The sequence below is a fragment of the Nicotiana tabacum genome, chromosome 6, assembly GCF_000715075.1.
Source record: "Nicotiana tabacum cultivar K326 chromosome 6, ASM71507v2, whole genome shotgun sequence".
Classification (NCBI taxonomy): Eukaryota; Viridiplantae; Streptophyta; class Magnoliopsida; order Solanales; family Solanaceae; genus Nicotiana; species Nicotiana tabacum.
Window position 1 is genome coordinate 187180719 of NC_134085.1, and position 13907 is coordinate 187194625.

Here is a 13907-nt window from a genome sequence, read left to right on the forward strand (position 1 = left end):
AAGTTATCCGATATGTAGGAGGAGCTATAGGAGACAATGAAACGAGATTCTCTCTTTATTTGGTTATATTGTTATGTGAGGATAGGGGTGGCAAACGGGCGAGTCGGTTTGGATATTAGCTGGTCGAAAATAGATAAATTAGTTAATCCGGCCCGTATTTGAGACGGATAAAAAAACGGATTATCCAGCGGATAATATGGATATCCATATTACCCATGACTTCTTGAATATGATCATTTATGAGAGAATTGCTAGTCTCCCAAACTTGAAAAACCCCTAATTTGAGACTTTACAAATGTAAAAGTTAAACACATCAGTTATCCATTTGGTTAACCATTTTCTAAGTGGATAATATGGTTTTTATCCATATTCGACCTGTGTTTTAAAAAATTCATTATCCAACCCATTTTTAATGAATAATATGGGTGGATAACTGTTTTCTTTTAACCATTTTGTCACCTCTACACGATGATAAAGATATAGAGACAGTTGAAGAATCTTTTAAATGGTTATTTAATGAAATGCATCCCTTTCTTTTATCCTTTTTTCCCTTCCCCTTTATTGAAGCCTGTCAATTAACTTATAGCCTATTTGGGCAAAAATCAGCTTATTTTGAGGAGTGTTTTTCCTCAAAAGTACTTTTGGTGAGAAGTAGTTTGTGTTTGGCTAATTAATTTGAAAAACACTTTTGAGCAACAATTAGTGTTTGGCGAAGCTTTTAAAAATTGCTCTAAGTATATTTTTCTCAAAAGTGCTTTTAAAAAAAATGTTTTTGGAGAGAAGCTACTTTTTTATGTTTCTCCTCAAAAACACTTCTTTTTTTCTTCCAAAAGCTTAGCTAACCACTTTTTGTGCCTGTTTTGAAGAAAAAACACTTTTTTTGAAGAAAAATGCTTCTAGGATCGGAGAAACTTGGCCAAACAAGCTATTACAAAAAGAGCACTACAATGGAAAGAGTGCAGTGCATCATGACAAAATCTAAATCAGGCACTTTAGGCACAGGAAACTGTATTGTAGCTTTTTAACACTTCAATTTCAACTTCAAATACTCATTTTCCCAACTGTATCTCGATTTCAGGTGCTAGCTTGTCGAGTATATCCTCCAGCCTCACAGGCTTCATCAATAAGGGCTGCTCTAACATACAAACCTCAGCACAAACCATGTTGAACAGCTAAGATAATGGCATGTTAATTTATGGATTACCGGCTTTGGACCCACGATGGAAGAGGAGAAAGGAACTTGCAATCATGAACGACCAAATATGGCACGTATCCAGCGCCTAAGCATATGGAGTCACATAAACAGAGGTTAAGGCCCAGCGGAATCAAAGTTAATAAGCATAAGTTATTATTGATTATTAGATTCATGATCAAAAAAGTTTCAGGAGGTGGTAGAGCATTAATAGAGCAAAAGTATATGAATACACCAATATAAAGTTAGTATAGTAATGCTTTTCTAGGATCATCCGTTTATCTTTCTTTTCCTTTCTAAGCAGGTATTCATGTCCAACATCTAACTTAATTACGGAAGATGTTAGTAAAAGAAAGATTTATTGAAGTAAACGAACGTATACAGAGAAACTAATGTAGAAAAAGAAGGTTTCTACAACAAAGCCCTGATTTACCCAATTTGTTGATTAAGGAAATTATTTTCCCTCATTTCATAGACGATAGTACAGTCAGTAATAAATAAGTAGCAGTAAGAAAAAGGAATCAAGAGAGATACCGCTGCATGGTAATATTCCGAGAATGATTCGTAATTTCTTTGCAATACGTGTTAATATCCACGATTACAAAACCAGCACTTTGAAACAAGGTTGCCATGAAAGCCTCCGAAAAGTAAAATGAACACTGAGGCCATAATGGCAGCGATTTAGCTGAAGTTGATATTACAGCAGGGAAATGCAGATAAACAAACAACCTCCAGAGAATACTTACAGTTCCATCTCCTCGAAAATAAAAATTCTCACTAATCATCTGGTCTCTGTCATGCAATTTCACCTGAAACTTTCCGAGTGTAAATTTCATGCCACCTAAAACTGCTTCCAATTTGGACTACTATTATGCAAGAAACTTGAAACAGAAGAAACGGGCCAAAATTACAAAGTTCAGTATGAAAAATGTTTAGGCATGATGTTTCACTTTTAGACAGAAAACATCCCATACAGAATGCTCTGTAATCATATTCTCCTGTTAGCTAAATCATTAAGCAAAGCTCCATTAGAGTTCTTCATTTTGCTGAGCTATGAAGTGCTATAAAGAACAGTTATCCACTAATCAAAAAGATCTATTGAAACAAGATGATAATTAATGCCACATTGAAATTTCACCCGACATACTTCCATTTTGGCAGAGGTATCTGCAGCACTAGCCATACCAAGTATCTAATAACATAGTTATCAATGATAGGAAACGAGAGAGGACTTTATCTTCTTCTTTTTGTCTTTTTCGAATAGGTGCTTTATTTTCTTTGCCAACTGAAATAAATAAGGCCCAAGTACGCAGCACTATTTTCCTGTTCAAGTAAGGTGGTGAGTATGTAACTCTCTAAAATTTTGTTTACTGAGCTATTGGAACAAAAGTGAAAAATTACCTAATTTTCAGCCATCTTTTTCAAAAAGTGAATGGTTCAACGAATCCATTTCCTCTCTTTTAGTCTTTTCTTAATATGCGAGATCCCATCACCCCCAATTGCAATCCCTTTCCACTTCAAATCCGTACCACCAAAGCTGGTCATGTGACTTGTGTTATGCATTTCATATCTCTAACCTATTACAAATTAAGCATGTAACTCTGGTTTGTGACAAGTAGAAGCTAGACACAAAAGACTCACTCACATCAGTATATATGAAGATTCAAGGGCTGCATATACAGGGGTTTACCTGAGCAGAATCTCCAACTGCATAATCTCGTAAAAGAATGTGACCATTTGGCTGCAAAATGAGATCGCAAGAGCATGGCAGATCCATTCAATTATCAAATACTAGAGAAAGAAAAAGGAAAATGAGGCAAAGCATGCTCCTGAATTCAAGTTTTACCTTTAGTACTTTTTTACAGTTTTCTAGAATAGAAGCCATCTTCCCAGGAGAAACTGCAGACAATGTAAAAATCTACTTAAAGGAGTTAGATGCTCATATAGGCATACATCTTCTGGACTTCCCCTAAGGAAGAAGATATGGATATTCTGTGCTTTAAGCAGTTGTACAGATTCAGATTCGATTACTATACTTTTTGCCTTTTTTAAGTGATGATTTGATTACTATACTTACTCCCTTCACTTACCAAGGTTACAACATCAACAGTAGAAGGCATGACGTTAACACAGAGATCATCCTTTGTGGCATCACAAACAAAGGCGTTCATCTTTTCCGCACTGAAATTTGCATGTGACTGTATCATATAGGACAAATAGCTTTAGGAGTTTGTGTGTAACTGCTGCATCATATAGGATAAGTAGCTTTACGCCACAAGCACGCCATAGAAAAGAAAGGATTACACTTTGAGTTTGTCATGCAATGTAGAACAAGCACAGTTCCTCAGACATATCACAGTAAATGCAAATAACGGAATAATCCAATTGAAGCTAACAAAATTTGAAGAACAAAAATTAGTTCAACAGAGAGCCATTACGAGAACAAAGTCATGATGCTCAATGAGATTCTAAGAAGACTACAATTAATGCAATGCAGGCAAAATATTGCAAACTTAAAATGCAAATGACAAAGTAATAAATATTGTAGATATGAAATGTTAAGTTTGCTGATATTAACCAATAGACTAACTCAATGGAAACTAAAAAAGCTTAGAGAACAAAAACTGGTGTAGCAGTTTATCTAAAGAGAAAAATGATCGGGGTACTGACTGAGATCCTAACCAGATTACAACTAACGCAACAGGGCTAAAGTAGCCATAAGACTTAAATACTTATATTTGGTAACGATCTTAAAAAGTTGCAGATGAAACATACAAAAGACATGAAAAGTTCCTCTACGCAAAAAGCAGAAAATTCAGATATGATCCATGCTGAGCAACATAGAGTTCCATTGAGGACCTTCAGAACTAAATTTTAGTTTCATTTTTCACACGATGAATCATGCCAAATCCAATTATTTACCATAAGGTTCAGACCATATTGGAAAGACTCCTTAGCCATTAAACCGTGACAGAGAAAATACAAACAAATTTCCAAATACTTCAACTTGTAACTAAAAATTGATTCTTTCAAGGTATGCAAGTAGTAAAAACTGGCAGTCTCTATGAATGTAAACTTACTCTTGATGGCAATGTAACATAAGAAGGTTGACAAACCTTAACAAGGGTTATTGCGTTGGGTGAGAAATCACAAGCGTGAACATAGAGATTCGGAAATGTAGCGATGAGAGGAAAAATCGTATTCCCCGCTCCACAGCCCACCTGTTAATGTCTATTCAGTTACACTCTTCAGGTAGCTACTAGAGTAAGGTATATAAGTAGCAGCAATGAAATCACCTCTAAAACAACCTTCCCATGGGAAGATTCAATTTCATCATCAAAATAACTTCTCCAATCCTTCTCCAAGTAGTGCCGGTCCTTGAAAAACTGCCGAATATGCAAATGTATGTAACTGAATTCTATTCTCTCGCTCCCAATTTATGTGACTATTTTCTTATTAATCCGTTCCAAAATGCATTTCCATATTTTGGTAACATTTCAACTTTAAACTTAGAAATTCTTACAGTCACCTAAATTTTATGACACATTAAAAACTACAAGTTTCAAAGTTTTCCTTTCTATTACGTAAATTGGAATGGAGGAAGTATAATATATGGGATTATAAATGAAAGATTTGATTTTTGAGAAATATTTGTTGATACAAGCAATTGGGTCATTATTGTGGAGTGCGGACAAGGCAGGAGCTTTATACCTTGTTTTTGTGGAGCTTGTAGAACTTATCCCAGTACTGTTGAGACCTTCTACTGTAATGGTGGTTTTCACTGTCACTGTATAATGAAGTCCAAGCTCGAATACTCAAATATCTCCGGTCTACACGTGGCGCTGAATAAACTGGCCACGTCGACGTCGACGCCGTAATCGGAGGAGCACCGGCGGCATGCATTCTTCCCCCTCCCAAAATGCTCTACGCTTGTGGGAAATTATGGATGAAGTAAGCTGAAACGTCGTCGTATAAGTCTGACATGGGACTGTAACAGCTGTTGTTTTTACGCTGAGCTTACGATGCTGTAATATCGCAGAGTTTCTTTTACATAAATGCTCCCTTAAGTTTTAGAGTTAGCACTATATCATCCTTAAATTAAAAGACTTCACATAAATAATCCTTTAAGTTCATTTTTCGGTTAGTTTTGGGTTTCAACTAACGAAGCATATATAACAAAGTTGAGAGCAACATATTTAATTTGAATCTACAGTGAACTTCCAAAGCAACGGTTAAAAATGGGGAGAAATTTAAAAATAGCCAGATTTACAACTTGTCATTCAAAAATAGCCAAGTTTCAAAAGTAATCGAAATTTAGCTAATTTTTATGTAAAGATAAATCTGAGCGAAAATACTATTCAAACCCGAAAAATACGTCAGTATATTATACTGGAGTTCCAGGATAAGTATGCTGGAACTCCAGCATATTATACTGGAGTTCCAGGATAAGTATGCTAGAACTCCAGCATAATATGATGGAATTCCAGCATAAGTACACTAGAACTCCAGCATAATATACTGGAGTTTCAGCAAGTATAATTGTACAGTATAATATACTGGAGTTTGGAGCACCGGTGCTCCTGTCTCCAGTATATTATGCTGGAGCCAGCAAAGTATACCGATCCAGCATAATATGCTGGAGTTCATACATAGGTGCACCGAACTCCAGTATATTATGCTGGACCAGTCTCTGCTGCAACAAAATAGTGGCTATTTTTTATCGACTTGATAAACGTTGACTATTTTTGAATGACTAGTCCAAAAACTGGCTATACCGTGCTATTTTTACAACTTTAAGGCATGTAGAGAATTTCTAATGAATGACCATTCTAGGTGGTCAAACGCTTTTTCTAGGTCTAATTTAAGCATCATTTTTCCTTTACCACCGGAGGTCTTTTTAAAAGAGTGGATTGCTTCTTGAACTATAATAGCATTATTAATAGCCCGTTGACCGTGGTGGAAACTGCACTAAGTAGGGGTGATAATTTTATTATGGAAACCCTAACGCCCGTCCAAGTGGCAGTTGACCCCATCTCTTTTTTTTCCAACTCGGCTGCCAATTGGGACTTCCACTAACTTATTAGACCCAAACCCAACGACCATCTAGTCCCCCACAACCCAATTTCAGTCAAATCAATTTGACACATACCCGGCGTCTTCTTCTTCTCCCCCAAAATAAACTCTATTGCTAAAACCTTCCATGTGACTGAAATCTTCCCAAAAAAATCCTCTTTATTTCATTCTCGTCGTAGTTTTGGTTGTTAAATGTCGCAAGCTAGATGTTCATCACAGATTAGGTGTCGATGTGGCATTATAGCCAAGCATTTCACTTCGTCTACTCCATATAACCCTGGAAGAAAATTCTACAAATGTTCGAGGCCCAAGGTTACCATATTTTTCAGTTCTCTTCTTCTTTTTTTGTTAATAATTTTATTTCAATTTTGAAACTTAAATCTTCTTTTGATTTATGTTTGACAGGCTAATTCATGTGGGTTTTGGGAATGGGAAGATGAAATCTTCCCGCGAAGGGATTGGACTAATATTAAAGATGTAACATCGTCGATTGAGGAGATTAAGATGAAAATGGACAAATTGAACGAAGAAGTAATTGTCATGAAGGCTATACACCAATATGAAGTGGATAAAGTTGTCAAGTTGGAAGATAAACTTGTAAAGACAAGGATGTTGCTTATGATTTCTTGGGGATTGTTTATTGGTTATTTTGTGGCCTCGATGATGAAGTGACTATTTTGCAAATTCAAAGTTGCTGATGTTGAGTTTTATATGTGTAGCCATGTTGTACTAGTATTTGTATGTTCTTTGATTATGATGTTGTAGTAGTATTTATTGTGAAAGGATTTTTTTCCTTTATTGTATACTACAATTCCTAAACATTTTTGTTTTCTTTATAAGATATGTTTGGTTGTTCCTAAATATGTTCTTTGTTTGCTTTCTAAATAACTACACCCAAGTGCAAAATTGAAAAACAAAATAAAACAAACTACAGCAACAATCCAAGCTGCAGATAACTGGATACCTTGCTTTAAAATTGAAACACTTACAAAATGGAAAATTGGAAAACTAAATACCATATTATCTAGATGTAAAAATTGCTAACTACATTACCAGAAAACTAAAATTAAAAATGGAACACCAACTGTCAACATTCATAGCATTCACCAACATTCATAAAGTGAGTTTATAAGACAGTTGGATACCATATTATAACCCCAAAAAGATGTCTAACACCTATTTATATCATGGCATCCAACTGTCACAACTAAACAACCACAACCAAAATATAAAATTTACTGATATGGCAGTAATTACAACACATCCAAAAATTTACAAATGTTCAATACTTGAAGTAAAGTCCTATCATTTTTGCTCCTTACCACTACCCTTTCTTGCATTCAACTTCTTCAACATTTGCTTGTTCAACTGATTTCCAGTGATGGTAGATTTTCCAAGCCATGTTAGGCCTTTTGCTGAGAAAGTAAGCTTTGAAGGCTGACTTGCACCACTTGAATCATCAACAATTCCGATTTGCCTGGTTGCAATTGGTATACTTTGCTGCCTCAGCTGGAGTCTTGTTCTTGCTTCTGAAATGCTCTTTGGCCTTACAGATATGTCAGGCTTAGGTTCAAAGTTAGGGATCTCAAAATCTGGATCATTGGTAGTTGAAAGTTGTTGTTGAACAGTAGGGGTTGGCATAAACACAAAGTTGCTGGACTGACAGTTTTGACTTGGTTGGGATGCTGATAAATGGAAGTCATCTTCAGTTGGAATATCTGCAGCTGCTGGTGATGTAGGTTGTTCAGCAACAGGTTCATCAACCAAAGTTCTTTGCTTTTTGTTCAGCTTTCTCCTTGAATTGCCACCCATTGGTTGTTTTCTTTTAGAGCGCTATTATCAAATAGAACACAATAATATATTAGAACAAGGCAGAAAAAATCAGAACAAGGCACAATTATATTCAACAAACAAGATTACCTTGGCACAACCTCTAGCATTATGTCCATCTTCACCACAGTTATTACATGTCATAACTCTCCCTTTTCTGGATTGAGACCATTGCCCTTGCCTATTGGTTGACTCATTTGCCTCTCTTGTTCTTTTTTACTTTTGGTCTGCCAGCTTGCCTTACAAATTCAGGTGGTTCCATTTTCTGGGAGGGCTCTATCTTCCAGAACTTTTCTCCTCTCAGAGGTTGCAACTTATGAGAATAAGTCTGGAGATATGCCTCTTTTGAAAGAAACCAGTGAATCTCACTCAAAGGATCTTGCTTCTTGTACAAGATGGCACAGATTGCATGAGGACATGGGATTCCACAAAGGTCCCATGTCCTGCAAGTGCATTTTTTTGCCCCCAGATTGACAATATGCCTATCACTACCTTCTGTCACCTCATAACCTTGGTCAGCACTGCCATTCATATGACACTTTTGTGCAATCCTCATAAATTGGTTATACAAGTTTAGAGTCTTAGGACTGTACTCACCTCCCCACCCCATAACTTCAGCTTCATTATCATTCAACATATTAATAACCTTGATTCTTATCTCCCCTAACATCTTTATAATTGGCTTCTGTCTAGCTTGAAGTATCCATGCATTGAAGGACTCAGTCAAGTTATTATCAACTGACTGGTTCTTGCATGTAGTATCAAAGAAGGCCCTACTCCAACAGGTAGGTGGATACCTTAACAAAGCTTCAAAAGTAGCTTTACCATCATCATCCACTTGGCTCATACTCTACAACTGATCTTGAAAGTCCTCGTCATAGGTACTCCAAGCTGCCCACCACAGATATTTCTTGTATTCCTCGGATCCTCATCTCTTGCACCAGTTTGCTTCTATGTGTCTAACACAAAATCTGTGGTGTGCCTCGGGAAGCACTCCTAAGATTGAGTCAATTAGCCCCTACATATATAGGAAAAAAGAAGTATGAGAATCTATATGTACAGATTCAACAATGGTCTTGGAATTAACCCTATGATTCTCATATGCAGGGTTCACAAGTGTGCTTAGAATGTAAAGTCCTGAATTCAACCCCACCCCCTGAAGTATTCCTAGATATGTGGCATACAAAAGGGCAGTCAACTTCACAAATGTACCTAAGCCTAGTTGGGTCACTTTTAACTTGCTCTAACCCATAACTATTTACAAGTGCATACATATTTATAACTTTCCTAGCTTCAGCAATATCTTTGAATGTCATTGACCTATCTAACTCTTTATAGTCAGTTAATTTATCATTAATATCTCTCTTCTTTTGTTTAAAAAGTTTCTCTAGTATATCACAGTCATAGTTAGAAGAAACAACATTTTTATTATCATCACAACTATCACTTTCATCACAATTAGTGGCAACTTCAAGTTCATCAGGTTCATCATGCTCATTGTGATGGATTATATTAGGTACATTACTACTTGGCTCACAATCCTCTACAGCAAATATGTTAATAACATTAAATTGTTCATTCACAAGGTCCAGTAAAGTCCTAATGCCATAATCACCTTCTATTTTATAATATGAACCAGAAGGACCATTAACTACTAATTGTTGGACTCCTATATACCCAAGTTAGAAACATATTCATCCATTAAATCATTATAGGAAAGCAAGTCAGAGTCAAAACATTTCTTAATGTGTCAGAATTTTCTTGAGTATGCTATGAGTGACTTATTGACCCACTCTCCACCATAATGAAAGATCAAATCCAGCAGGACCATTGATAATAAATTGCTGAATAAATTAGTACTGAGAAAATTAGGATTGGGAAAAAGAATAAGGACAATTAAAATAAAGCATAAAGATAGTAAAATAGAATCAGCCACAAATTGAATAATGCAAGTCAACATTAATAAACTAATATATGCAGCCATGGATATGAGGATCATACATTAAAGTACTATACGAAATAAAGTGTCCCAGCCCCACCCTTCAATATTAAAATTATGATTCACTTCTTTTCTACAAAAAAACAAAATAATTTGGGACCACAAAATATTATAATCGAAACCCTAAACCACCAAAAGACTTCCAATACCAGATGAGGCACATGCAAACAAAAAGAGTAAAATTAGGGTTTATTACTATAAAATCACATGCAAGTGAATACAAAAGCAAAACACACACTACCAGCTTGAAATTATCGTCAAAGATAGGAGAAGTGAAAACCCTAACCAACAAAGAACTATTTAGTAAACCATAACTTCAATAAATACAAAATTAGAAAAAATTAGAAACCCTATGACAACTACAAGCACCTATCAACTTCAAATAATGAAAAAAGAAAAGGGTTTATGAAAACCATAACCAACAAAGAACAAATCTGAAAGGGATTCGAAAAACTTTCTTCGGAAATTTTTTTGGGATAACTCAAGATAAGAGATTAAACTAACAAAAAAATTAATTTTTAGGAGAAAAATTTCTTACCTTACTTGATATCGCTACTGGAAGCAAGGATCCTGACCGGTTTTGATTCTCTTTTTTTCTTTGAAGTACCAGAAGGTTCGAGCAAATGAGTGAATAAGGTGTTTTCAGATGGGTTTAATTTATTTATTTGATGAGTTTTCGGTTACGGGTTACGGGTCAATAAGATTTGGGAGTACGTTTGGGTTTAGGTCTAATAAGTTAGTGGAAGTCCCAATTGGCAGCTGAGTTGGCAACTGACTTGGAAAAAAGAGATGGGGTCAGCTGCCACTTGGACGGGGCATTAGGGCTAGGGGTAATTGCATAAACTTTATTAACGATAAAGTGGAGATTGAACGTAAAATGTAACGGGGGACGAACGTGCATGAATTTCAAAAGTACAGGGATAATAATGACCTTTTTACCCATATATTATATACGCAAAAATATGAAGGAAAAAAAAAGTAAGTTGGAGATAGTCAAACATATCAATGTACTTTTGGTTGTGATCGAATTTCATTTATTTTAACTTGTTTTATGTGTTCTCTCAGTTTGAAAACCAAAAGTGCTTCCAAAACTTGTTTTTGTTCAATGTTCGTTTATAATAGGGACAAGATGAGACCAACTCTTAAACTCTAGGGATCATTTATGTCAAAAACTCGAATATCAAAGGTGGGAATTGGATGGGAATATTCAATGGAATTGAACCAGTCAAAGTCCCACTTTCATAAAACCGGTTCCCTAACCCGCCGACCTAAAAACTTGAACCGGTCCGATTTTATTAAAACACCGCAGAAACACCGAAGCCACATTTTGAAGTGGTAGTAATATTCAAGAAAAAGGAACCCACTTTCTCTCTTGGGTTCTCTGCGATCTCTTTTTTTCTGAAGCCAAACCAAAACCCTAGCTCCTAACCCTAGACCAACCCAAAGAGCAATGGCATATCAGCACCAATCACCTAATCACAACGGCGAAAACGACGACGGCCAAAATCGCCGGCTCTATAACCCTTACCAAGACCTACACGTTCCAATTCAAACACTTTACAAGCTTCCAACTTCACCGGAGTTCCTTTTTCAGGAAGAATCCGTCGCCCAGCGTCGATCATGGGGTGAAAATTTGACCTACTACACCGGCATCGGTTATCTAGGCGGCGCCGTTGTTGGCGCCGGGAAAGGATTTGTTGACGGCGTGAGAGCTTCGGAGCCAGGTGACACCATGAAGCTTAAGATCAATAGAATCTTAAACGGGTCGGGTCACACGGGACGGAAGTTTGGGAATCGGGCCGGCGTCATTGGGCTGCTTTATGCTGGGATGGAGAGTGGGATGGTGGCTATTAGGGATACGGACGATGTCATCAACAGTGTGGTTGCTGGATTAGGGACTGGAGCTTTCTACAGGGCGGCGGCGGGGCTGAGGTCGGCGGCTGTGGCTGGGGTTATTGGTGGCGTGGTTGTTGGCTTGGGGGTCACCGGAAAACAGGCGCTAAAACGATATGTGCCGATCTGAGGAATGTGTGCTTTTGGGTTTGTCGACACTCAATCTTTGGTAGCTGTTATTTGTTTCTAAAAATTTTGATATGATACCTTTGAGATATGTGATTCTCACACTGCGAAGTAATGTAATTTGGCATGAAAGTTGCATGCTTTTTAGTTATATTTAAACATATTTATTGAATATATATGCTGAAATTAGGTTTAGAGGAGACTTGCTCTCCAATAAAGTTGACAAAACTAAATCTTGATATGGTTATTTCATTACTTCTTTTTATGTCGATCCTTCCTTGTGTTGAAGTTTTATATAGATGATAGAATGCACTATTTTCGTGCTTAAATTTTTTTCCAAGTGTACTTGTCAAGTGTCACTGTATTGAAGAGTGTGCTCAGTAGATACCGTGCATTTGATCAACTTTCTGCTAGCTGCAATGTTGATGGCATGCTCCAGCTAGTTGTTTTGGTGGTGGAAGAGTTTCTTTCTGATTCCAGATAGTTCTAGCATTTGGTGAATAACCTCATGGAATTTAATTGTGGTTCTCACGAGTAGAAGTCTGCTAGTTATTAATTGCATCTGTATATACATGTGTGCAGTGTTTGTGGAAAGACTTGGGGCACCAAGTAGTTGAATTTTAGCTAACCTTAATTGGAGAAGAATCAATGCTATCATAAGATGCCTTGTGCCTCATCCTCATGCTTTCTGTTCAAAGAGACTGTAATGTGAATTTTTATTGATTTAAGCAGTGTATTTGCTATACATGAGAGTATTTATCAGCAAAAAGTTTTAGTTATGTGAGAAGTTTTTCTCTTAAATAGATTTCTGGACAGTGCACTATGTATGGCAGAGTATTATTGCTATATCTTTCTTATTGCCATATGATGTTTGGGTAATTGCGCAAGGGCTTTGAGTTCCATGCCATTGATACACAAAGGATGGAACTTTGAAATGATTTTGAGTTCACCCCTTCTGATGGCATTTTTATTCAATGATTGTTGCCAAGTGTGTGAATTTCATGTGCTAGTGCTGCTTTTTGGTTCTCTTGTTTTGCAGCTCTTTATACTGCCATATGATGTCTGGGTAATTGCGCAAGGGCTTTGAGTTCCATGCCACTGATACACAAAGGATGGAACTATGAAATGATTCTGAGTTCACCCCTCTGATGGCAGTTTTATTCAATGATTGTTTTCAAGTGTCTGAGTTTTGTGTGCTAGCGCTGCTAAGAGTGGTAGACTTAGATATATGCTGACTAGGATTAAGAAGGAAAAATGACTTTGATACTCTGTTTTCTGGAGGAGTTGATTGGCACTTTTGAGAAAATAAAACACAATCTTTTATTTCTCTACACTAACTTCCATATTTCCTTATTGTCTATATGTTTTGGCTCTTTGTACTGCCATATGATGTTTGGGTCATTGCGCAAGGGCTTTGAGTTCCATGCTGTTGATACACGAAGGATGGAACTTTGAAATGATTCTGAGTTCATCCCTTCTGATGGCAGTTCTTTTTCCAATTATTGTTGTTAATTGTCTGAATTTCATGTGCTAGTGCTGCTAAGATGGTGGTAGACTTAGATATCTACTAAATAGGATAAAATGGAAGAATTGAGTTTTATACTCCGTTTTCTGGAGGAGCTGACTGGCATTTTGGAAAAAAATAGCATCTTTCTTGCACTACACTAACTTGTGTATTTCCCTATTGTCGAATGTTATTGGTTCTCTTGTTTCCAGCTCTTTGTACTGCCATATGATGTTTGGGTAATTGCGCAAGGGCTTTGAGTTCCTTGCCCTTGATAAAGGATGGGACTT

At 36.6% G+C, this 13907-nt stretch overlaps 3 protein-coding genes across 6 annotated transcripts; 1 reads left to right on the top strand and 2 right to left on the bottom strand.

The window, feature by feature from the left end:
- Window positions 1-925: 925 nt before the first annotated feature.
- Window positions 926-5207, bottom strand: LOC107772320 (tRNA N(3)-methylcytidine methyltransferase trm141). Of its 4 annotated transcripts, XM_016591812.2 has the most exons (9): window positions 4904-5204; window positions 4489-4578; window positions 4309-4413; window positions 3283-3390; window positions 3039-3110; window positions 2883-2933; window positions 1939-2001; window positions 1727-1851; window positions 926-1280 (listed from the first exon to the last, which is right to left on the bottom strand). In XM_016591812.2, the coding sequence occupies exons 1-9, from the start codon at window positions 5093-5095 to the stop codon at window positions 1247-1249; spliced, it is 840 nt and encodes a 279-aa protein (XP_016447298.1). In that variant the 5' UTR covers window positions 5096-5204; the 3' UTR covers window positions 926-1246. The 4 variants fall into 4 exon arrangements, with proteins under 4 accessions (XP_016447298.1, XP_016447300.1, XP_016447299.1 ...); XM_016591814.2 differs by lacking the exon at window positions 4489-4578 and having other exon boundaries at window positions 4904-5207; XM_016591813.2 differs by lacking the exon at window positions 1727-1851 and having other exon boundaries at window positions 4904-5206.
- A 3081-nt stretch (window positions 5208-8288) lies between these two features.
- Window positions 8289-8942, bottom strand: LOC142182236 (uncharacterized). The gene has a single exon (XM_075256357.1). The coding sequence runs from the start codon at window positions 8940-8942 to the stop codon at window positions 8289-8291; it is 654 nt and encodes a 217-aa protein (XP_075112458.1).
- Window positions 8943-11406: 2464 nt separating this feature from the next.
- LOC107772319 (mitochondrial import inner membrane translocase subunit TIM23-2-like) lies at window positions 11407-12384 on the top strand. The gene has a single exon (XM_016591811.2). It carries the CDS (start codon window positions 11545-11547, stop codon window positions 12115-12117), a length of 573 nt encoding a protein of 190 aa, XP_016447297.1. The 5' UTR covers window positions 11407-11544; the 3' UTR covers window positions 12118-12384.
- Window positions 12385-13907: the final 1523 nt, after the last annotated feature.